Below are 24,830 nucleotides of genomic sequence, written 5' to 3'. Positions count from 1 at the left end.
AAGGACTCTGTGAAGTAGACCCCAAGACATTAAGCAGAGAAGTGCACGGTGCACTGTCTCCTGCTCACCTTCAGTGAGTTCCTATGGGTCACTGAGATGCTTCTGGAGAGTGTTACCTACAGCAGAACACTGTAAGATGGGCCCATAAAAGAGGGCTATAGGTATGTCGTAGTGTGGATATGCTTTAGGGAAGGACTTGAAGGAAACTGTCATGGGTTTGTTTTGTTTTGGACAGGCTTTTTTAGGAAGTAGAAGGCAACATGGTGAACCTCAGGGAGGCTCTGGAGCTTTGGCTGCAGGTGACCCTAAAAACTGATGGCAAAGCACAGACAGAAAGCCAGAGAGCCCACCAGATCCTGGAAAACAGAGCCATCCACATGGCCTGAGGTGGAACTCAAGAGTGGGTACAGGTCATGGGTGGAGGAATGGAGAGTGTCTTTCACTTTATTTCCTCTTGAATCATCTCAACCTTCCTAGAGAAGAAAAACAGTTTACAAAGCATACATGTTATCTGGCTGGCTTCTCCAGACCGAGCCTGGACCAGTGATAGGGAGCAAGGCAGAAAAAAGATATTCTGGTTCTGACTCTGCTTTTCACTGTGATGGAGACAGTGGAGCAGGTCCTCCTTCCTCTTCATCTCCATTTCCCACGGAGTACACCACAGAAACGACTGGATACTTCAAAGAGAGTGATACCAAAGTAGGTCAGATGTAGGGCCCTGCAGCTCTTGCAACATATTTTAGGTAGTTTTATTGGCCTACTTATGACTGTTGCTCTCAAGTTTGATCGACAGGGCAGTAATGCTTCATGGAACACTTCCTGGTAGGCTGCAGTTCGTTGACTAAGCATCTGGCACAATTTCCTCTCCATTATTTCCAGGTGCTAAATCACATTAAATGATAGCTAATAATTATGGTTTACCCTTTCCTAATCATGCTACTTTCCCAGGGAAGCTGTTGCCACAGGGATGCTGTGGGAGTGTGAATGGGTGGGGAGGGCACAAGGAGATACTTCTGTTCACCCGGAGCCATAAAAAAGTTGGAGACCCCTTAGGCTAGGCACGCAGGATCCAGCCTAGGAGATACTATATCTTGTCAAAAATGTATTTATTTATTTTCTGGGCCAGTTTTTCATCAGAAAAGGCAGCTGTATCAAAATGGAGATGTTTTGCAGGACCCCCTCAATTTCAAGGCAAAAATGCACAGCTTTGGCTTTCTTGTTTTGTTTTGCACCTTTCAGATAGTTTCATCTGAGTGCTTGAAAAGAAGCCATTTTACTTCTTTTTATTTTGAACATGAACTTATGTCAAAATAGAAAGTCATTAAACTATTAAAGCACACTTCTGTACCTTTAATATTTTATAGAATATTGGAGTGTTTTGATATTACTGAAGCTGAATGATTTTATCTTGTCAAACAAAAAATTCTGCTGCTTTTCCATCTGATTTTCAGCTTTTAAAAATAAAACAAAACAGAATTTCCCATAATATTGTAATTTGATTTTTTGGTCCTCCTTGCTAGCCTTAGGCATGACATACTCTCCAAATTCCTTCATTCTGACAGGCTGCCTAAATCCAGATTAACTAAGAGTGAAGTATTAGCAGTGCTCTGCTAAGGACCCCTCTAAATTCATAAAGCAGCCTTACAGCTCTATAAAATGAGAGCTGCAACAGATAAGCCCCAAATCCATGACTCATTCTCCCCTGTTATAAACACTGAGTCCTGTCATGAAGATGCTCCAACAGGAAATTGCACAGATTCTTCTCAGAGAAGAAACAAAAGGTGGAAAAGTATTTTAGTGCTGTTGATTTTGGTGGAGAAAGATGTTTCTGTTCATACAACATTTTCAGTCTGCTTTCCTAACTGAATTTCGGATATAGATGCCTTGGCAGATGAATTTGAAGACAGAGATGTATCCTGAGAGAGATAGATGGGAGCTCTGTGGAGCTCAGCCAGTCTATGTTAGATGTTCAGTCTGTGCCCAGCACAGCAGCACTCTGGTGAGATTTGTAATTGAAGTATCATCTGTGCCTAGCATCTGAAATGAGGAATATTCTCTGTATTTAGCCTGCCTGAGCACAGTGTCCTCTCAATCAGAAATTAATGTGCACTTCACTTGCACCTGAACACATCAGAGATGCCTTAGTGAGCTTCTGAAGGCAAGACCCTGGCAAATAATAGGTTTTGTAAAGTCCTGTTTATTGCTTTATTAATTATGATCCTGGTCCAAACACATTCCCATACCATGTCATTGATCCATGTGGACCAGGAAAGAGTTGAAGAAGATACAAATGTCTTATCATAAAATACTTTATACTTCCATTGAGCAAGACAATCAAGTCTTGCCTTCTTCTGTTGGTTCTCAAGAGGTCAGGTGGACACTGAAGCTTTTGAACTTCCCAGCCAGCAGAAAAGCTCCATCTTGGTTTTCAGTTCCATGTTTCCAATGTTTGTCCCAAGGCTTCAGTAAATATATCAAATAATCAATAATCAATATGTAAGAATAATCAAATGCAAGAGTTATAAACTCTCCCTAAAACCTCCTCTCTTCACCAAAGCCACCAATGACCTTCAGAATATTCCTGTCCCATCAGTCATTAATACTTTTGTTCACTATTCATGTTAAGGGTACTGTGACTTCCCTGAAATCTTTAAATCAACCCGAGTTACATCAGTGGTTTTTCAAAAAGAACAGAGAAAGAAAAGTGAAAAAGGTGTTTGTTTTGTGGGTTTGGTTGTTGGGTTTTTTTAAGGAATCCAAACATATCTCCATGTTTAACCTGACTTTTCATGTAGGTACTTTATAAATGGATGACACTCTGCTTGAACAGCCATACTCACCATTACAACTCTGGCACAAGTCTCATACACTGGTGCTAGCTACAAGGTAATAGTTATTCAAAATCTGCAGAATTGGAAAGATGCAATTTAAAAATATATGTATCAGCATTATAGCTCCACTGGAAAAGAGGCTGTAATCACCGGTGTTGCAACTCAGTGAGGTCACTGCGTCAAGCACTCTGAACTATTAACTACACGTATTTGCCTATTTTATGGGGTTGACCACTAACGTGGTTGACCAAAAGCTGAAAGTATATTAGGCTTTCCTAGCTAGGGCTGGGTATTCTGTTATTTCAGAGGCTTGGAGCTGACTGCTAGTTTGTTAATCCAGGGCTGCACCTTCTTTTGTGAGGTTTGTGCCTCCTGATGTTTTAGACTTTTCTTTGGTTCCACCAACCCTGCCAGAAGAAGAAGGGTGTTCTTTATTTAGAGTGGGCAACTGAGCCAGTTAGTCTGGTTTAAAATGACAGAAGAGCTAAGCTTAGTACTGATTGGGATCAGACAGCTTGGGATGAACCTCAGGGTGGATCTTCTCTCTGTGACCCACACGTGACGTACATCAGAAAGTCTGGTGCAGTGGTGTACCAGGACTACCTCAGAGGATGATGGTGGCTCCTCTGGAGCTGGCCTGGGCAAGCAAGCGACGTCCCAGAGTAATACAGCCCAGCGATACTAGGCTTCTAACCCCCACGCAGCATGGCCCTACTGCTAACCAACCGCATGCCATAGCCGGGGCAAAGAACCGTATGCAAAACTTTGGCGAGCCACGTGTGATCCAGGAGCTGCTGGGGAGCCACTCCTGCCCTAACAGCTTGAACTTAGGCTACTCACCCAAGCCAATACCCAAACCTGCCTTGAACTTAAGCTACTCACCTGGACTGATACACAAACTGCCTTGCCTTAAGAACTGGTTTAACCCAACTTATCTAACTGACATTAACCAGTCTGGGTGAAGTATGTGTCTTTTTTGTGTAGGGCTTACCAGCTGGGAGCTCTTCATTTCTGTGCTTGATCTCTAAGCAGCTCTGTGAGACTGTGTGAGTCTGCAGATCATGGGCATTTTGCTTCTTAAGTTAAATGTATTTACTCAACAGGACTTTGGGCTCCAGAGACTGGCATGTTGCACTTAACATTAAAATAAGGGCAAACACAGGCCCTGAAATTTGAAGAATCCCTGCAGTTCCTCAGCAAAATCTCTCCTCTCTAAATGAGATGACGTCTCCAGGGTGACGTGGAAACTCGTTTTCAGCTCTGCTTTGCTCAGCTCTGCTCTGCTCAGCTCTGCTCTCAGTTCCCGAACTCTCTGCAGGTTTCCACCAATCCCCCAAATTAGCACCAAAGTTTATGGTGATGCCCATATCACCTATGCTTATCCAGAATAGAAGACCAAACATGCAGATTAGAAGAAAAGCATGCCAAAATCTTCACCATAACCAAGAAACATAGCAGAAAAATTGTACGTATTCAAGAAAGCCAAGAAGATGGTGGGACCTGGGAGTGACTTAGGTGCAGGAGATAACATTTCTTACCAGCATTGGCATTGCTCCACTACAAGATAGGATTGGGCAGTGTATGGGTGACCCAACTTGAACAGTTCCAACTTGCTGACTGCCTTCCATACCAGGAGGTCCAGCAGTGTCTACAACACCTGAGCCCTATCACTGGTCACTGGTGACATACCCAGCGTGGGAGCCATGGCTGAATTTCTGAAGAATAACACTCTGCTCAAGAGCAACAGTGTGGTCTTCAGGAATAAGCCAGGAAGCAAACCTGATTTCCTATAGCTCACTGATAGCTTTCGACCCTCCCCAGCTTATATCCATTGCCAGCACATGCAAAGGCTCCATATCCCATTGCCAGCTGCTTAATCCATTCCTTCCCGCCCCACTGTCAACACAATAATACCCCACTGAGGAGACCCACCCACCAGGAAATCCCCCTTTAACACCCTGCAAAGGAGCAGCCAGATTTGTCTCTGCCGCTGTTCTGGAAAACTAAATGAGGACTCATCTGCTCTAATCCCCTCTTAAGATTTCAAGATGAGGCCTGTGTTCGCATATTAGCATATCTAACAGCTCTTGTGTGTGCACTGCAAGGCTGCTGCTCCATGGAGGTAAATCACGTACCAGCACATACATCAGGTACCCTACTATCTCCCTCTGAAGACATAAATGACTTAGTCTTTGCAATGACCTCATAAAAATGCCTGAAATGAAGACTTGGGTTAAATGGGCTTCGAGATCTTCCTGAAGAATGAATCTCATGACTCATCCAGAGCCTTCTGCTAGAGAGTTTGGGGACCGCTCCTTACGTGTCATGTACAGCATTTCCATTGGCCTCATTTTTGGCATGGCACCTGTGACTTCCTTGGTGTAGGTGGGAAACAGGCACTCCGGTTTGAGGGAAATTCTGAGGTTTCTGCAGCTTCTTTGCACTGGAATGACAGTGAGGCCTTTCAAGATGTTCACAAGTCTTGAAAAGCCTTGGATATGTCTCAAAAACCTGTAGGCAGATGTCAGCCATGGAGAGGCTGAAGTTTTGGGGTGAAGGTGTCTACTTGGGATGGGGGTGACTGAACATTTTGGTCATTGCTGCTCTTGAGGCTTTGCTGTTTCATGCTGAAAGGCTAAAGTTTGTTAGGGAGCACTGGGAGTGTTAGGGAGCACAAGTTTTTGTGGCTTGTGGTGGGTGACAGGAGGCTGGGAAGGAATAGGGAGGCCAAGGGCCACCATCAGCACTGACTGGCGTGGCGCCGCGTTCTGAGTCAAGCAAGACTTCTGTTTCCTCAGTATTATACCACCCACTGTGTGCTGTGCGTAAAACACCCAGCCTTGTTGTGGGGAGTTGGCCTGGGCAGACTTTTGAACTGAACCACTATTACACAGTTACCTGAAATTGCTGGAGACTGAACTTTCTGACCGAGGTTGTGAATCAGGTCTGGATGATGCTAAACTGAAGCCTGGGTGATTTGATCTCAGCCTTTTCCCAAGACCCAAACCAAGTTGGTCCTTTTAGGATAAACAAATTCAGACATTTGCTGTGGGTTTGGGGGCCGTGTTTTCCATCTAGCTCCTTCATTTTTGTAGTCCCTGCCTATCTAGAAGCAGGAAATACTAATATATCTGCTAAGCTCCTGAATGACGTTGTCCACTAAAGAGACTTGTTGGGCCATGTAACAGGCAAACCCGAGAGTTTTTACTCCTCCCAGCTAACTTGGGAGAAGCATCTATTTGGAGGGATTTATTTTCAGGCCCATAACCGTCAGAAACTTTGTTTTGCCAGCACAAATCCCAATTCTCCTTGCCATACTCAGTCCTGCAAGCCTTTTTCTGGCAAGTCTGGAGCTGCACTGAAGACGTGAACCATTTGCATGATTAAAGGTTGCAGGACCAAGCTGATTAGAAAGATTCAGCAAATTCTCCAATCAGAACATTAGCACAGATCCACTGGGTAAGGAGCTGGCTCTGGGTACGTAGTTGGCTTCTCCTCAGACTAACTTCCACTGGTTTCCACCGAAAGCTGGAAGTTCTCAGCTTCTCTCAGGACTGATCTCTGCACCTGCAGAGTGAATTCCTGTAAATATTGTTGCGGTTTTGGTGGCTTTTTCTTTATAATATCAAAACCTGCTGCTTTGATTAGAGATGGGGGGGGGTGCTGAAATCTGACAGTGTTTTCTGGCATTTAGTCCCTAATTGAAATATTCCCTTGGGGTATTTAAAAAAAAAATTAAATTGGCCCAGATATTTTTTTATGAATAACACTTTAATTAAATTTTTACATATTAAATGTACATCAATCGAAATAGTTAGACAAATAGCATGAGTGTTAGTCATGTATAAGCAAAGGGATGAATCAGTCGAAGGCTGCGTATGTTACAACAGCCTCTCCCTCTGAGGGCACATGTGAGATGCTGAAAGGCAAGGGAAATTAACATGAGAGATGGAAGCGAGTGAGAAGAGGGAGCATAGAAAAAAAGGCCAGGAGAAAGGCGAGGTACCCAGTGGAATTAATAAGGTAAGGACTCCCTCGCTTACGCAGGCATAAGTCATGGAGTCAAGGGAGCTGAGCTCTATTCCCAGCTCTGCCGCTGATCTGCTACGCAACTTCACAGCATTACTTCATTTTCCTCTCTTCCTTGCACTTCTACCTCCTCCTTTTGGTTTGCCCAGGTTAATTTGACAAGTTCTCCTCCATGTCCACTTCAATCGCAGCTGGGGTACTGGGGCTAGACTTTAGGAAGAGCGGTCTAACGGTAAGGGTAGTGAAGCATGATAGATTGCCTGGGGAAGGGGTGGGAGCTCCGACCTGGGAGGTTTTCGAGAACAGGTTAGACAAACATCTGTCAGGGATAGTTTAGGCAGAATGAATCCTGCCTTTGGGCAGAAGGGTAAGAGGTCCAAGTCTGATATCTGTGATTTTTAAGGTTTTCTGGAGCAGGAGCTCAGCCTGCCAGTGCATCTAGATATCAGTTTCATGAAAAATAACAAGAAGTGAGGTGTCTCATTAGAGAAAGTAAGATTTTCATAGGAGAAAAATACTCCTATACCAAGATGCACCCCTAATTATGCTGGCTTAACTTTTTTGCCACTCCCACTGAATTATATAAAGGTTATTCTGATTTACGCCAGGCCAAGAGAAGAATCAGGCCCCATGTTGTTCTGCTGATGGCCAAAATATATTTTTTACTTTACCCGATTTATTCAGTAACTGATTTTCAAAGACATTTCCTAAGGGTTCTTGGTTGTTCTTTTTTTTTTTTCCTGCGCTTCACATATCATCTATCCCCACTCATACATAGGGCAGCAGCAGTGTTGCCACCGAGGGAGTTTACATTTAACAGCAAGAGAGGAATCTTTAGCAGTTCCCATCCCAAGAGACTGCAGGATGCGTAGCTTTGATTTAGTTGCTGTAAGATAGGCAGGGATGAAAGCGATGTGCACTGTCAGTAAACCCTTAAGGTACTGGGTTCCTCCAGCAGTTTGGCAGATGCCTTCCACTCCCACTAAAGTCACCGAAGACAGTGTAGGCAGAACAGGTCATCACCCTTCCTCACCCCCGCCAAGTGAATATGCTGGATAAGGAGTCATGAGTTGTTCCCACCAACTCTGGAGTGCACACACCCATAGCCATGGGGCATGGATGCCCTTTAAGAACCTGTAGCAGAACAGCAGATGCAAAATCAGGAATAACATCATGTCCAGTCGTCAAATATGAAGGCAGGGCTGACATAAGAGCAAACAGGCATTTGGTGAATTAAAAGCAGCAAGAATGCGAAGTATAAGCTGGAATTGCAAGTTTTCTTGCAATCAGGTTGGCGAAGCTCTGGAAAAGCCTCACAATGTGAAAGAGAAGAAGCAAAAATACTGTAATGACATATAGCCTGAGGAAGGGAATGCTTCATCAAAGGAAATGTTATCATTTGGCTTAAAATGGGTGAACCCAAAGACAGAGATCGAAGCTGGATCAAAACTCACAGCACCTGCCTCTTCTTCCTACTCGCTCACAGCCCCCGTCTCTCTTTAGAAAGACTCTAATCCCTACCTGGAGGTTATTCACATTCTGGGTGCCCATCCTTTTCCTTGCCTGGGAGGGCAAAACCCATGTGCAGTTCAGACTGGAAGAGATCATCTCCATAGGAGAGAGCATCTCTGCACAATTCCAGCTCTGCTCACCACGAGGGCTGACGAGTGTACGGCACGGGGCTGGGCGAGAAAACTGCATCTCTGTAATTAGGTAGGTGGGCGTTATTTGAGTTTAAGAAACCTGGGCAAAATAAGGTAAGCACCAGATTAATGAAATTGGCTTGTCTTATGAATACAAATGATGACTGGTTGAGAAAGTTGTCTGGAGGTGTTTGGTATCCTTTGCTTCTACAGCAGGTTTGGGGGTTTTTTTGAGGTCAAGTAGCTATCTCATGCCGCAACAACTGTGCTGCAGTTCTGATTATGGGAAGGATCACGTAGCAGCAGGAGAACTGAGTCTTGACAACATTATACACAATTTTGAAATTGTTTTGGGGTCACTGGTGCAAAAAATCTGCGTGGCTGAGTGAGGAACAGAAATCATCATGTCTGAGAGCTTCTTGGTGGGCATCAGAGAACCCAGACCATTCTCCTAACCCAGGTTGGATGTTCCAGCTGAAGACAGCTCACTCCTTGAGCTAGCTCCCCGTCCCTGCAGTAAGAGCATGTGGCACTTGCACACACCACAGGATGAGAACTGCATGTCACCCACTTCACCAGTGTGGGCACGAGGCACGTGGGTGGATGCTTGTCCATGACAAGTAGCCCATTCACATTGGTGGGGGCAAGGTAGACACTGTTTGTGTGTGTGAGAGTTTCACTGTTTTAAATCACCAGTAGATACAAGTTATGGCTATTTTATTGTTGATATTATTATTATTTAACCCCTGTCTATCATTTGAGTGAAGCTCATGGAAAACCTCCATTTATCTCATTTCTGTGGTCTTATATTCACCGAGAACTCAAGCTCTGTGTCATATTCTGGGTGTGACAGATTGCCAGGTAGTCTCCTAGCCTAGTCTCCTAGTATTCACCTTGCATGTTTTTGCTCGCCTTCCCAAATCAAACTGATGACATTTTCAGTCCAGCAGGATGACAGGCTATCTCTTCATAGTAGTTAAATGAACTGTTATTAGGACATATGTGCAGTAGAGGGTGAGGTCTACTTTGAAAGCATTGTGGTGCAGATCCTTTTCTTCAATTTTTAAGTACTAGGACTCATTTTTCCATGTCTGGGACCAACACGAGGCTGATCACCAGTTCACAGACTTGTCTTAGCCATACTGTCAATGCACAATGGTGTAAGGAGGGATATCTTCATTTTTTTCACTTTTTCTGTTATGATTATTCTGATCGTGTCTTCCTAGGACTGAAAGATTTAAGGGAATGCCTCTTAGAACATGACTGTTGGTCATAAGAGTTCCTGCAAAGGCTTGGCCATAAAAAATCTACGCATGACAAAGTTCAGAGTCTGCACCCACTTGACCAGCAGACGTGTTTATGGAGGGTAGAGCTATTTCCTTCAGAAAAGGGTAATGTAGTTCAGTTCTTGATGTGACTGTTTTGGTTTGGTGAGCCAGTAGATTTGTTACTTTGCCCACCCTTAGAAGATGCGCTCCTTGCTGTAGTGTCCTCGCATGCACTCCCTCCGTGATGGACAAGTACAGAACTGAATACAGCTTTAAACAAGTGTTCAATATATTTAGCTCCCTTTTCCGCTTGCAAATTATACAAGAGCTTCAACTATAATCAGAATATCTGTCATCCAAAGCTTATCTGCTGACTTATAATTGCTTGTAAATCATCCAGTCTGTGTCCGGGGCTTTGCAATTTTCTTATTCCTCTCTGTCTAAATAGATCTGCAATCCCCGTTGCTTTAGCAGCTAGCTGCGACCTGAAGTGCTTGGGATTAGAAAGCTGGAAGATAATGACTGCTCTCCGTTTCACAGGTGGGCAACTGGGGCAGAGGCAGGGCAGATGAGCTGTTTGGAAGTCATGCTGTTTAGGACTGAGCCCCTTCTCCCTCAGGAAGCACAGATCCAGCCTCCAAACCATGCTTCCTCACACGAGCTATTTATAAAAAGTGGCTTTTGTGCTTTGGGAGCTGCATAAAACTTTTCTGCCTCCCCAAGTGGGTGAAACTGAAACCCAAAAAGATTGCCAAAGCCTGCTGCAGGGGGGTGAGCAGTTCCCCCAGCACCCAAAACCCCCTCCCTTCTCCAAATTGAGCCTGTAAAGCAAAAACTTCTGCAAGCTGAAAAATTGCTTAATTGCCTCAAATTGATTCCACGGTTTTATTAAGATATTTTCCCAGCTCTATTAAGGTTAATTATTTGTATTACAGTAGACTCTGAGGCCCCAAGCAGAGATCAGGGCCCCATTGTGCTAAATACTGTACAAGCACATAATAATAAAATCACTCCTTGCCCCAGATAGCTTACAATTACGTGGAGAGCTGCAGTGGAAACATACCACAACTCATATGAACACCTTTTAGGAGAAGCTAGCATGGATTTCGAAAGCCAAAAGGGTCCCTCGTGAGAGCCTGGGCTGCTTTCATTGTGCATGCTCCCGGCAGTCCCGTTCTTCTTGCTGAGCTCCGGTGGGAAAAAATCAAGGGAGAATATTGATGTACAACTGACAGAGGAACCCCTCACCTGGCCCAAGGCTTCATGATGGGAAGCAGGGGAAATAATAGAGAAGAGGAAAGAAAAGTGGGGAAAACAAAACAGGTTCCAGTGCTGCTTTCCCTTTCACCTTTTGTTTGTGCTTGGAAGCTCGGCTGCGGGAGGTTCATGAGGGAGCTTGTTTCCCCGGGGATTTCCAGCCTCATTTTTGCAGACACAAAGCGTTCCTCAGTTTAGGTAAACATTAAGATGAGCACCCAGCTTTCAGCTAGCCTTGCACCCGCTGCCGCTGCCTTCCTCCGCTTCCCAGCCGGGGCGAGGAAGAGGAGCAAAAATGCAAAAGGGGAACCCTACCCTTCTCCTTCCCCCTCCTCCCACCTCACTCCACAGCCAAATCTCTGCGGCTGCATCTCACCCACGCGTGGGAGATACCGTTTATCGAGGGGTCAGCACTGCGGGAGCTTTTTCGCACCTGCAAGCGAGTGGGGAGAGTTTGGAGACCTTGAAGCCTTGCTGGAGGTGATGCTCGGGGCTAGGAGCGTGGCAGGTTTTGGATGAACGGCCAGCTGCTGATTCAACCAAGGGTGTTGCTTGTAGCCCGGGAGCTTCTGAGCTCTGGGAGACCCTCTGGGGATGCTCAGGAGGTGCCTTGCAGAAAGACCACGCATCTCTGCATTGCCCACCTCTGTCTTGTGCTTTTCCCAGCATCGCAACCCGGGGTTGAGAGGACGTGAAAGGCAGCAAACCGTAGCCCAAAACCAGGGGAAAATCCAATTGTTTCCAAACACTAAACTCAGGACTCAAGCAGAGCAGGAACCTCTGGAGATAACGCCGGTGTCTGTGTGTGTGTGTGTGTGTCTGTGTGTAAAATGGCCTTGCAGAATCCCCCAGCTTTAGCAGGGCTTTGAAAAAGATCTGGGTGGTGATTCAAAATCCAGGTTATGACCTGTGACCTTTGGATGAGAAATTGTTGCCATTTAGGATGTGTTAGGAGGTCCATCCTTTTCATCAAATGCGTGTTTCTTCTTGCTGCGGGAGGCAATCACACCGGTATATCATTAACTCGCAGAAAAGGAGGCTGTAAAAGAAGTTGATGGGGGACCTTAGCCCACACCCTGCTGGGGTCTGCTCAGAGCACAATATCCCAGCGACCATGAGATTAAGCTAAAGAGAAAAGTGAAAATGCTTTTCACGATTCACACGCCCTTTAGATTGTTTTATTAAACCATTTGAATAGGGATTTCCCTTTCGGCCGACAACGGGGCCCGGCCAATGCATAGTTCTAGGTTGCTATGACTTAGTTGGTGCTGGCTAATCACAAGTGAGGGCAAATTTCATATAAAATATCTCGGGCCATTGTCAACCTAATGCAGCGTGACAGTGCCAGCACAAAGGGGGATTCATTCACCCCAGCAGGTAATAAGGACGATTTGCCATACCAACCAGGCAGTCTCGAGGGGGGCTGTCAAATACGATCAGAGCAGCGAAATGGAGCCTCACATTCCATTCTCAGGTGGGCGAAGGCGATCCTTTTGTTCGACCATGTTGCTTCTGATAACAGAATACAATTTTTTTTTTCTTCCCTGTATCCTATTGACCAGCGGGGCTGTTTTGCATAGCAGTCTTTGGGGCTTGCCTTTTTTTTTCTTGCCTTTTTTTTCGAAGCCAGAAGGGACCCCAATGATCCTTTAACCTGGAACGCACCCCAGAGAATTTCACCCCAGTCCTTCCCCGCTCCTTTTCCGCCTTCCCCTTTCATGAAGGACTCGGTCCTGCCACAATGAGCACGCTGTATCTCTGCTAATAACCCCCAATTGGCACACAGCTTCCTTTTGTCTAGAGCCTCCCAGGGACATCGGGTCTTTGGGGAGACGAGGGGTCGGGGTAATTTGAGGCAGTTCGAAGGGCCGAGAGGACCGAGCTGTTTCAGGACTCGAGACGACGATGAAATATTCAGAAGAAGGCATTTATGGGACAGCGGGAGGGGGGGGATCAGACGCCGAGTGTTTCACACATGACCAAGCCAACAGAAAGACAGATAAAACGTGCTTGCATTAAGCAGGGTAGGTAGGGAGACATACATGGTAATGATTAGATCGACAGAGAGATAGGGCGATAGAGAGAGAGATAGAGGGATGTTTGCTTTGCAGGTATCAGACTTGGGTTACTGATACCAGACCGTCCTGCTGATTTGCCTATCTTGGGGGTCTGGTTACCTGCGATCACCTGGGGTTATTTTGACAGTAGCTAATTAGCAAAAGCATTCCAGCCCTCGACCCACCCTCTGCTCACACGAGGGCTTGGAGGGAGGCAGGGAGCACCGGTCCTGCTCCCAGTGCCGCGCACGAGGCTCCCGGGCTGCTCCGGCATCTGACAATCTGGCTCTACCTGAAACAGGTAGAGCCTGAAAGGTTTGGAAGCGTGAGCACCGCGCTGGAGGTCGCAGCTCTGTTGTGCTGGGTGCAATGATAACCATAAGCAACCAGCAAGAAAAAAAAAAAAAAAAAAAAAAGAAAAAACCCCGTTGTTCAGATGTTTTAGGGGAACTTGGCCTTCAGGATTTTACAAGCTGTGTTAATCCAACCTCCTTCAATCCAACATTCACTCTTATCTGTATCGCCTTCATGTTCCCTGGCAGGAATTGCCCATTTAATAATTTCCCTCCAATGATCTGAATCACAGCTAATCTGATCAAATGTCTTTTTACGGCCTTTCATCTTCCCAGGGATGTGTTGACACTAGCACGCTGGTTCAGAGGAAACAAGAACTCAATCAGAACTTCGTTCAAAACACAGATGGGACCCAAACCTAACCTTTCCTTCAAGATATGCAAAAGTGTGGTTAGCTACTTGTTATTATGCTTTGCATTTGCATAAGTCTTTGCATTTAGGGGCCTGATTTTTAAAAGGATAAAAAAGTCAAACAAACCCCGGAGCTGGATTTTGATGAGAAACAGTGCAGAATCAGCTGGGCATGGAGCTGGCATGGCTCTCTGTGAAGAAGGGCATAGGCTGTGGCATCACGCAGAGCCCAGCACGGATCTGAGGGGCAGCTCCTGGCTGGCATCACTCGCTGCAGCGTGGGTTGCTCCGAAGCTACATTTCTCCCACCGCTGCATCTGCTCTTGGAGCCACCCCGTTTCGGGGTTAGACCTGAAAGCCTCAATTACCTGCAGCCCCCAAGGACTGCTGGTTTTGCAAAGCAGGCTTCCCCGGGCTTGGAGATAAACCCACTTGGGAAATGCTGCTAAAGACAAGGGGAACCGAGACAAACCTACACACCAGAAAACGGCAGCCGGTGTTTGGGTTTCATTGGTGTACGGCTCCAAATCATCCAGGTCAGTCTGTAAATCTACACTGAGACTGTAGTCTTACAAACAGATCTTGGAGGAATGGATTTAGTGATCCTTCTGCATCCAAGGGATCCCAGGCAATGATTTAGGCTCTGCTCTCGTCCGAAGGATCCAATGCAATCATGCCCTTCTGGACAAGATTGATGCGGGTTTATATAGCTCTGGACATGTCTTCTCTGTGCAACTCAGAGCCGCTCTGGAGGGTCCTGGATCTACTGCCAAGACCTATAATGGCTCTAAGCCCAGATGAGGTGCTGATAAGAAAGTATCCGTGTCCACACAGCTCAGCGCAGAGGCAGCTCAAGGTACTGATGTTGTCATGGAAGCATAAGCATCACTCCTAAGGGGATAAGGCGTCATGCAGTACTGGGTGAGGAGAAAAGTCCTCCCTTTTGCCCTTCTCCTCTGTAACATTGTAGGCTGAAAGGATGCCCAAAGCTCAGGCTATAGAGTGTAAGTTGAGCTTTCTGTCTCTGTCCTCTATGGACAGTATGCCAGATGTGGTCTGTGGTGTCAGTCAATAGTGATCACCATTTGCATGAATTTACGAGTGGGGTTTTTGTGCCATGATATATGAATTTTGTCCATTTTTGCAAATGGGGAAACTGAGGCAGAATTTTGGAGTCGCTCATATCCAGAGAGGGACCTTGTGCAGCATTTGTAGCCCACTGGGTGAGGCAGCCACCCTGCTCTGATCTTCTTAAAGCCTCCAGAGTCTTCTCAGAGTAACAACAAGGACTTCCTGACTGATGCCACTGTGATTGAGCCGAAAATCAGAGCCAGGGCACTTGGCTGCTTGGTGTTTAGACTTGGGAGTGACACCAAGTAAAGAAATGAAAGCTTTAAAGAAGCTCGGGATGTCTTCCTAAAGCTTTGACTTCCTAAAGCATTTTCTAATACACCTAGTATGAAGACAGCGCGTGCTGTCCAATTTGGGAATGTGCTTTGTGGAATGATTCACCCTCCCACCAGGAAGCCTGACTTGTCCCCTCCTTTTATAGTCCTTGTGTTGAGCACATCCAAGGCCACAACTTGCTCTTCTCCGCCTTTCCTAATGGGTAGAAGGTGCATCTTTGAAAGCAAACAGCAAGCGCGGTACAAGGATCCCCTTTTAAGGGGTAAGGGGGTAATTGAGGAGCCTTCGGTGCCAGGCCAGGAGATGCTGTTGCAGGAGACCAACATGTTGAGGTTGGTGAGGATGGGTCAGGGGAAATATGAACACTGGAAACAGGGGCCTCTCTGGAGAGGAGCTGAAGGAAGCTTGAGGCTGAGCCAGACAGCTTATGTAAAACCCTTTCAGTTGGTTTATCTGATATGGGATCCTCTATTGCTACAATCAAGAGGAATGTGGTGAAACTGAAGCTCGCCTGCCTCCAAGGCCGTGAGAGCCAATATTTTGTTTCCAACGTTCCCAGTATTTTCCCCACAAGCAATGTCAGGCTCACAGCCGCCGTGACACCTCTGTGATCCTCCTCCTCCTCCTCCTCTACGATGGGAACAACGCTTGTTCCCCTCCAGCGCTTGGGCACTGTCTCTGCAGCACGGATGGATCTGTCAGCCGGCATGTGCCAAGGGGTTCCCTGTTCTCCATCTTCACCTGGTGCCATGCCAATATTTAATAGTTCTGATTGGCAAACGATTTGCTTCTTTGTGATCATAAAAAAAAAAAAAAAAAGCCTTTTAACATTTTTTTCCCACCTTCCCTCCTTCTTTCCCTGAGGAGAAATATGTCCTGCGCTCTGAGATGTGACCCTTCATTTCTAAGAACCATAGAATCATAGAACGTTTTGGGGTGGAAGGGACCTTTAAAGGTCATCTAGTCCAACCCCCCTGTGATGAGCAGGGACATTTTCAATTAGACCAGGTTGCTCAGAGCCCCATCCAACCTGACCTTGAATGTTTCCAGGCATGGGGCATCTACCACCTCTCTGGGTAATCTGCTTCAGCATTTCAGCACCCTCATCGTAAAAAAATGTCTTCCTTATATGTAGTCTGAATCTACCCTCTTTTAGTTTAAAAAACCATTACCCCTTGGCATATCGTTATAGGCCCCACTAAAAAGTCTGCCCCCATCTTTCTTATAAGCCCCCTTTGGTACAAAGAGCATCGTAAGGTGGGGGACATCATCCCTGTGTCCTGTACCCTCAGTTTTTGGCTCTGAGGGATCTTCTGGTTGGCAAGTTTAGCACAGAGGCCAGGTGGTCTGAGGGACTGGAGTATCTTCTGCTGGTATCTGGGACAAGCAAGGCTGCATTGCTGCAGGTGGTCCTTTCTTATCCCGCACACAAATTTCAGGGCCAGCAGGCAATGCCGTTCATGTTAGTATAAGCCAACAGTGACGTCTGCATATGTTTTTGCAACTCCTGTGAGCTCTGACTCACCAGTCCCGTTGGATTTCACTTCTGCTATTCAGAAAGTAGCTGTGCCTGCAAGGCTGTCAACGTGAGCCTAAAGAAATCTGCTTCTCCTGGGGATCGCCATCTACTTAACAACTGACGAGGCTTTGGCTCAAGGCAGCTCTGAGAGGTACCTTCAGAGCTGAGGGCTTCCTCCAGCCTTGGCTTCAGCGTAGCTGCAAATGAGGAGCAGGCACTGACTTTTACACCATCAGTGCTTCAGCTCCTGCATCCACGGTGAGGACCATTTGGTATTAATCTTTTCTGGCATCCTTTTACATCCAAAGTGGTGCAACATGGCCTTTCATTCAAGCCATTCTGGTTTAGCTTTCACCATGGAGATGTTTATGGGTGTCCCTTCCCACAAGAGAACGACACAGCTTTCCTCCCACATCTAGGTAAGGGGGGTCTCTTGAGGGATTCAAGGAGGAAACCACGGTGTGCTGATAGCAGCTGGGTAGTCCTCTCTATACTACAGTCAAAAATTCACCTCACCTGAGTTAAAGACTGGGCTTCCAAAACTCTCAAAGCTCACTTCACAAATTCCTCAGCACCTTCCTTCATTGGACAACACCCTCCTCCTCTGCGATCCCCATGATGTCTAACCTGCAAGAAGGACCCCAACCACAGTAATCAGGGGGAAATTGAGCTGTTAGGACAGTCCCCCAGTGTAAGAGGCAGGGCTCTGCTGACTCTAAATACGAGAAGCACTAGTCTGCCCCCAGTTTTACTTCCAGTTTCTTTGTTCTTGGGGTTTATTTAGATTTTTTTTTTTTTTTAATCCAGAGTCAATGTAGTGTCAACTGTTGTGCAAATCCTAACATGACAGCTGTGGGTTTGTATCCCCTCGAGCCAAGGAGGGAATTGAAACCCTTTCTCACACTGCCTGGGTACATGCCCTACCAGACAAAGGTTGGAAAGACTTTACATCTTCTAAGACATGGGTGTCTAAGTGTCTCAAGTAGCTGACACAACCGGTAGCTTTCTCTTGTCTTTTAGCTTTGAAAAACGAAGCTCAGAGAAATCAGCATGTCTCCTCCCCACAGTCCTGCTAAGCAGATAAGATATTTTCTCCATTTTACCCCAGTTGCTAAGTGACTCTCCCAAGAGCACTCAAGAAGTCTGCGGTGTCCGAAATTCAAGGCTTGCAGCCACACCATTGCAGTGTCTTTCCTAGTGTGGAACAAGGATTAGGATCCTCTATTCAGGAGTAGACATGGTGGCTGGGAGGGGTGACTAAGATGTGAGAACTCTCTCCTTCACTTTCACACATCTCCAGGAGCAATCTGGGACAATTCTATTTTTTTCCATTTTGTTTATACACTATCCAGCCCCAAAAGGCATTAAGTCCGTGTTTCACTCCAAGGGCCATGTTTCAAAAAGGATGGTGACAAGGTCCTGGGCAGTAAAGGGTTGTTGGCATGGGAAGTTTGTCTCCAGAGAGCAGAGTCAGTAGCTGTCCTGGAGACATCAAGGTTCCCTTTGGAAAGGAGCTTCCACACCTTCAGGAGGACCATCTAGAAAAGTGGCAAGCTGAGTGGAAAACCCTTAAAGCAGGGTCCATGTCTACTGCTTTGCTATCTGTTCTCCAACTGCTGAGGTCTGCTTCCTTCCTTGCAAGATGTACAGCCCAGAACCACCTCAAGCAAGACATCTCCCTTCCTTCCTGCCTGCCTCCCTTCCTTTATTTCTTTTTTCTTTTTTCCATTCTTTCTTTCTTTCCTTCTTTCCTTCTTTCCTTCTTCCTTTCCTTCTTTCTTTCCTTCTTTCCTTCTTCTTTTCTGTCTTTCTGTCTTTCTTTTCATTCTAAGGCTGCACAGATCTCACTGCTTTCTTTTAAAGAGCAGTCAGTGGCAACAGCAGTGCCCTCTTTCTAAAATAGCACCTAGTTCTTCAAACTGTGGTCCAGGACACAGGACTTGCAACTTCAGCTCCCAACACATCTGAAGGTGGGTTGCATTGCCCCGTCCCAGGAACCTGCTGTTACCAGCTGGCCACTGTGCAGGGAGGAAGGAAAGATTTAGGCTGTCAACAACAGGGCTCAGTACTATGGTATAAAGGTGGTAAAAAGGGACTGTAGCTTTTTAAGACCAAAATAAACCATTATGTTCATCCTTCTACATAGTCCTTCCTCCCACGTATCTGGGATATCTACCTGACCTGGAGTTAATCATTTAGTCATTCAGAGAAAGATTCAGGGAAAATAAGTCACTGTTTGGGCAGAAGAACACATGAGAGTGGGTTTCATACATTAGACAGTTCGGATATTTATGTGGTTATTCATTTGCCTTCCTCCTCCCACAACTTGATGACCCTCTGTTTGGCTCCAACACCTTCTGCCCACGATTCTGAAGACATCACTGAATCGAACATTGCAGAGTCCTGAGGAGATAAGCAGGATTGTCCTCAGGTGTATGGAGGAGGAAGCAGAAGCACAGATTGACTACAGGATTTGCCCAAAGTCACATAGAAAAGCCCTGCGAAAGCAGGAAATAAAATCTTAGGTCACCTCATCCTCAGGCCTCTGAATTCTCATATTGATGCTGCTTGGCCGTGTCTTTTTGCATCCCAAGATGCTTCTGCTGCTGAGATAGGGTGGTCAGAGGTGTTTTGCCCAGGACATTCAGGCTCTCAGCTTCACAGACAGGGCTCCTTAGGAAACAATGTCCAGCAGCGACCAGTGACTTGGAGACGTCTTCATTAGTGGGCAGCTACAAAGCATCCCTAAAGGCCCTCTGTAAGTCTCAGCACCTTTTTCACCGATAGCCAACCCCCCCCAAAAGGGTCCAGAGCAGGGTGCCTTGAAGCACCAGCCATCCATGTCTCCAAGCCCTGCAGGGAAACTCGGGAGCAGGCAGGAATTAAACAAGCTGAAGCCAGAGCTTTGGTGACCTTGTACTGCACTGAAAACAAAGTGGTTAAAATGCTCTTAAGTCACCATCCCCATGAGGTATTAGTCCCTATTAACCTTCTCTTGCCAGATGACTTTCCTGAAGGTCTCTTCAAGTCATAATGAGCTGCTTGTCTCCTGCTACCAGAACCACCCAGAGAGGAATGAGGCGACCTGACAAATATACTGCACTTTCCTGTTATCTTTGCTAAGTCTCTTGCATTTTTATATGGCACCTTAATAACCCCTCATTTCCATTACAAGTGCATGCTTTCCTTCTGCTTATCTGTATCTCTATACACTCCTTCTCCATTCCTGCAGCCACACCGCCTCTGGCTACAACCTGGGGAGCTCTTCAGAGCTCGGCCGGGTCAGGTCTGCTCAGTAATCCGAGGACAGTCCTATAACTTAGGAGGTGGCAGGACGTGATTCACGCGATGGCACTCTTCCATCTGCGTCAATATTGAACTCGGTGCCTTAAGTTAGGGGTAGGAGATGTAAACCCAGTGCCCTAATTTCATGGAGTCATTAAGAGATCGGCTGCAACTTTCTCAAGAGACAAACTCCTAACCTCAGTGCCCGGGGCCAGATCTCAGGTTCTTTGCTCTGCCTGCCTACATTCCCCAGGTAGTTACGATCAGATACAATGCTATTTGCTTCCTGTTGTGTGCTGTTAAGTGGTGGCTGCACTCCACCCCTGGGGTGGCTGCATTTCAAAAGCAGGGGAGTGATTACGGAGTGTACAGGCTGTAAAAGGCATTGGGCTCTTTCTGGGAAGAGGAGAGCTGAGTATAATCGGTGCTTCTTAAGGCAAATCCTATCAATACCTTCCTGGAGCTGTAGGCTTTCGGTAAGGGCTAGCAACAGTGGGAGTTTAGGTAACGGACCTGGGATTTAGGACTGGGGATCTACAACTAAAGCTGTCCTCCTGTAACTCCTTGTTCAGCTGCAACCAAGTCCTGGCAAATGCAGAAAATCTGCAGACCCTCTGGCTGCATTGCCTGAAGCTCCCTGGGTTTTGGTAAGCTCTGCACCTGTATGCACAGAGAAGCACCTCTGTTCTGAGCTAATGGCTCCTGCTGAAGCCCAGGTGGGTGAAACCCATGACCTGTGGACTCCTAAGCCAAGGCCACCCCTCTCATACCAACACAGGAGAAGGTTTTTCTGCACGAACACCATGGATGTAGATGCTTTCTTTTCAGTCCCAGCACGGCAAGGCTCAGGGGCTCTCCATGGCATTTGCAAACATCAGTTCAGCACCTACAGCACCTTCCCAAATAGCCAAAGGCCTGGATCACGTCTCTCCTCCTGAGCAGAGGAAGGGGTGATTCCCAGGAGGTGAGAGCTAACCTATCCAAGCAAGATGCTTTAGCCCCTACAGCTGTCAGATAGAAGGGGGAAGAAGAAGAATAATTATCATCTTCCTCTCCAGTCCATGGCACAGCAGTATATCAGAGGGTTTCAAGATTAGTTAGGCCACAATGGGAGGAGGTGGAAGGTGTGTCAGGTATTCTCTGGTCAGGCTCTATACCCTCTACCTCCCTAACAGAGGGTAATGGCATTCAACCCACCAGCTTATCTGACTGGCTTCTACGAGAAGCCTTTGCATTTCACAGACCCCGGGGCTGGTCATCGATGTCCTTGGAGACATCATACAAAGCTCCCCACCCCCAGGATTTGGCTTCTGGATCCCATCTGGGCTTAGGCAAGTGCAAGATGCCAAGTCCCCAGTCCTGTTAGAACTCGACTTATCTGTTCATTCTCAAAAGCTGAGCTTTCACACAACTCAGGAACTGCATGGTCACCATTTGCAGGACGCTGGGATCCTCCAGGCTGGACAGATGCTGAACAAGGGGTTTTCAAAATCACATTGTGGAACTGAGGGTTCCTGCATTTTCCTTTTTTGGTTCTAGCCCTCAGTGACTTACTAACCTCACGATGCGCATTGACAACACGTTCCAGGACATTGCTCATACCTTCGGCTTGTAAGTTCATGCACATTATTTGATTTGCATATTGTTGTATTTGGTAGTCTTCCCAAAGCGAAGCGGTGCTGCACAAGTTCTTGCTTAAGCCTTCAATCCAGCCGGGACTGCTCTGCAAGCATGCAGTTTTGATTTCTCCCCAAGAACATGTTGGCTTTTTCGCTTGGCATATTAAACTCTCTCTGCGTTAGTAAAGCCTGGAAGCATCTAGAAAGTAAAGATTAAGCCAAAATGCCTGGGGAAAGCTCAGATCAGCAAAATATGGTGCAGAGAAGGTTTGAGTGGTTTTGAGTAGGCACCTTGTCAGCTGATGCAAAGCTCAGTAGAAGCTGGTGAAGCTTCATCAACTAAAAACCTGACCTTCTACCTTTCTGGATCCATCCATATTTCAACACTGTCCTTGCCTAATCATCTGAAAGGTTATCAGAGACAACATGCTTTCTTGGCTAACTGGTCTATAGGCACGAGGTGAGCTCATGCAGGGAATGCTATAGAAGGTTTAGGGGGCCAGTTATCAAAATCATTTTGTCCTCTTAGAATTGCCTCAAGGGTTTGAGAATAGCCCTGTTTATGATAAAAATGCCATTTTGCTGAAGCCAAAAAGCATTGCAAGTTTTCTGAGGCGTGGTGTTGAATTCCAGGGTCATTTCTAGCGAGTGAAGAAACATAATGAGACTAAAACTGGGTGGGGGGAGGAGGGGGGGAGATAAAACCTGATATTTTTGTATATTCCTCATTTGCAAAGCAGTTTGAAATGCTTGGGTTTCATTTTGACACAGTGTAGAAAAAGCACTGGCATCCAGGAAAGCCAGGCTAATGCCGAGCTGCCCTTCCCCACCCAGCTCCAGCTAGGATGAAAGTCTATGAAGGAAAGTCTTCACAGAGACTAAGGCTCCTCAGTCCCTAACCATGACTTCTTTTGGCTGATCCCACCTACCATTCTGAGGCAATGGGTAGAAAAGGAAAGCTCATTTCCAGTCCCCTTGGCAGGGGCCTTAATTAGGTAAGTGAGCAAAACTTTGGATAGATGCGAGATACCATATATTGGACACTGTCTCTAAGTGAGCTAGACAGCCTAGGAAAAAGAAAATGGCCTCAGGATGGAGGGTGGGGATAATGTTTAGTTTACATAGTGAAGACTGGGGAGTATCTGGCCATGCTGGCATTTTCCTACCTTCCAGCCATGAGCAGCTCTCCCAGTCGAGGGAGGAGGAGGTACTTTACCTGGTGCTGGTCCCACCACTAAGAGTGGAGGCTGTCATTAAGTGTAGACCTGCATTTTCCATATTATGGGAACATAGCCCAAATTCTATGCCTCTGAAGCCAAGACTGCAATTCAGGGTATGGCTATGTGGTGCATTGCCTGCAAAGTAGCATATAGTATATTCTATATGCCACCTGAAACTCAGGTTTTTGTTTTGTCATGACCCTATCCTAAGACCTTAGGATGACCTTAATCAAAACTTCTTGGCTGACCTCAGCGGCCTTAAATCAAGCCTAGTCCTGTCTACACAGGAGCTTATTTCCTAGTATAAGAAAATGTCTTTGGAGTAGGTCCAAGCAGGACCACAGGGAAAAGGAAAGTTTCTTGACCTTCTGCCATGCCCTTGAGAGAAGGTGTTCACAGGGCTGGTCAAAGCCACGCGTGGTCCCTTCACTGGCCACTATTCATTGATTTCTCTCTTTCACAGCTACCAGGGAATCAGCCTTTGTCCATGCCATTGCCTCTGCTGGAGTGGCTTTCGCGGTGACCAGATCCTGCGCCGAAGGCTCGGCCACCATCTGCGGCTGTGACACCCGCCACAAGGGCTCTCCTGGGGAAGGCTGGAAATGGGGGGGCTGCAGCGAGGACGTGGAGTTTGGAAGCATGGTGTCTCGGGAGTTTGCGGATGCCCGAGAGAACAGACCAGACGCTCGGTCAGCCATGAACAGGCACAACAACGAAGCTGGAAGGACTGTAAGGACATTTAGTTTCACCTTTCTCGATCTCCCTTTAATCTTTTCTTACCTGCCGTAATGAACAGTGGGAGGGAACTGAGGGGAATAACCAAACATAAATCTGGGCAGTTTTACAGCATGAAACGATGATACCTGCCCTATGGTAGTTCTCGTCAGGGCGGTGATCAATGTACCCGAGCTATGAAAGCTGTAAGTAAATTCACCCACCTGGATGTAAATGTCTACCTTGGAGTCAGTTGTCCAGACCTCTTTTACAGAGAATGGATCAAGACAGACAAGTCTAGGACGGGATTTCATCCCAGCTTGAAGAAAATATTTGAAATAAATAGCTCAGTTAATGATGCCCTAACTGTGCCTGTTCCCCTCCATTGGCTGTAGGAAGAAGGTGAGCTGTACAGCCAGAGATGTCTGTGCTGTAGACATCTGAAGTTTAAGAGAGATGGACCAGGGCTTATGGGGAGGATTCACCTGCTTAAGCAAATGCGTTTTAGTATAAACTGAGATATCCTGAAGTATCCAGCCTGTCCTTGGGCTGCTACTGGGAAAGACTGTGTCTCCTGCAGTCCTCTGCCATCTTGGGACTGATGACTTAGACACCCCCGGAGCTCACAAATGGCATTAGATGTATGTGTTTTGGCACGTGAATCCTAGCTTGAGTGCAACTGTCCATTCCCCAGGGATCACCACTCTGCTCTGTAGGCTTGAGGGTGGGGAAGAGCAGGAGAGCACTTCCACCACGTCTCTTCTCGGCATTGTTCTATTTCCCAGGGAATTTTTAAAGAAAATGAGAGGCAATGTGGCTCTGGTACCTCCTGATTAAACTTGGACCATGCCCCAAAGCCAGCTAACGTGTTTTCACTTCAGTCATGGAACAAAATGTATAAGGGAACAGAAAGCACAAAATCTTGCACTCATCTCAGTGACTGCCTCGTACATAGTGAATCTTTTCCGTAAGGTGGAACAATCCCAACAAGAGAACATTCTCTTTTTTATCTCGAGAATAGCCTGTAAATGCCAGAAGAACATAATCTATGGGAAACAATTTGTGAAACTGAACCACAAACCTCTTGCTAACGGAGAACACGCTGCAGCTTCTCTGAGATAACAGCATTTTTTCTCATGTAGTAAACTTGAGATATAGCTTATCCCTCAGTGGAAAAAAGATACCCTCACTGTAGTCAGAAGAGATTAATATGGTCTTGTTCCCTCAGCAGAAGGCCTTACACATATCTAGGAGGACATATGACTGTGCAGTGAGC

The 24,830-nt window shown here is 46.4% G+C and overlaps 1 protein-coding gene across 1 annotated transcript in view; it reads left to right on the top strand.

The window, feature by feature from the left end:
• WNT3A (Wnt family member 3A) overlaps positions 1 to 24,830 on the top strand; it is an 86,873-nt gene that overhangs the window by 60,094 nt on the left and 1,949 nt on the right. The window contains exon 3 of the mRNA XM_052791595.1: positions 23,304 to 23,569. Within this exon, the coding sequence (XP_052647555.1) occupies positions 23,304 to 23,569 (266 nt within the window). The remainder of the gene's footprint in view (positions 1 to 23,303; positions 23,570 to 24,830) is intronic.

Source organism: Harpia harpyja, chromosome 1, assembly GCF_026419915.1.
Source record: "Harpia harpyja isolate bHarHar1 chromosome 1, bHarHar1 primary haplotype, whole genome shotgun sequence".
Classification (NCBI taxonomy): domain Eukaryota; kingdom Metazoa; phylum Chordata; class Aves; order Accipitriformes; family Accipitridae; genus Harpia; species Harpia harpyja.
The sequence above is the reverse complement of the archived record's forward strand: the minus strand, read 5'-3'. Positions and strand labels throughout refer to the sequence as shown.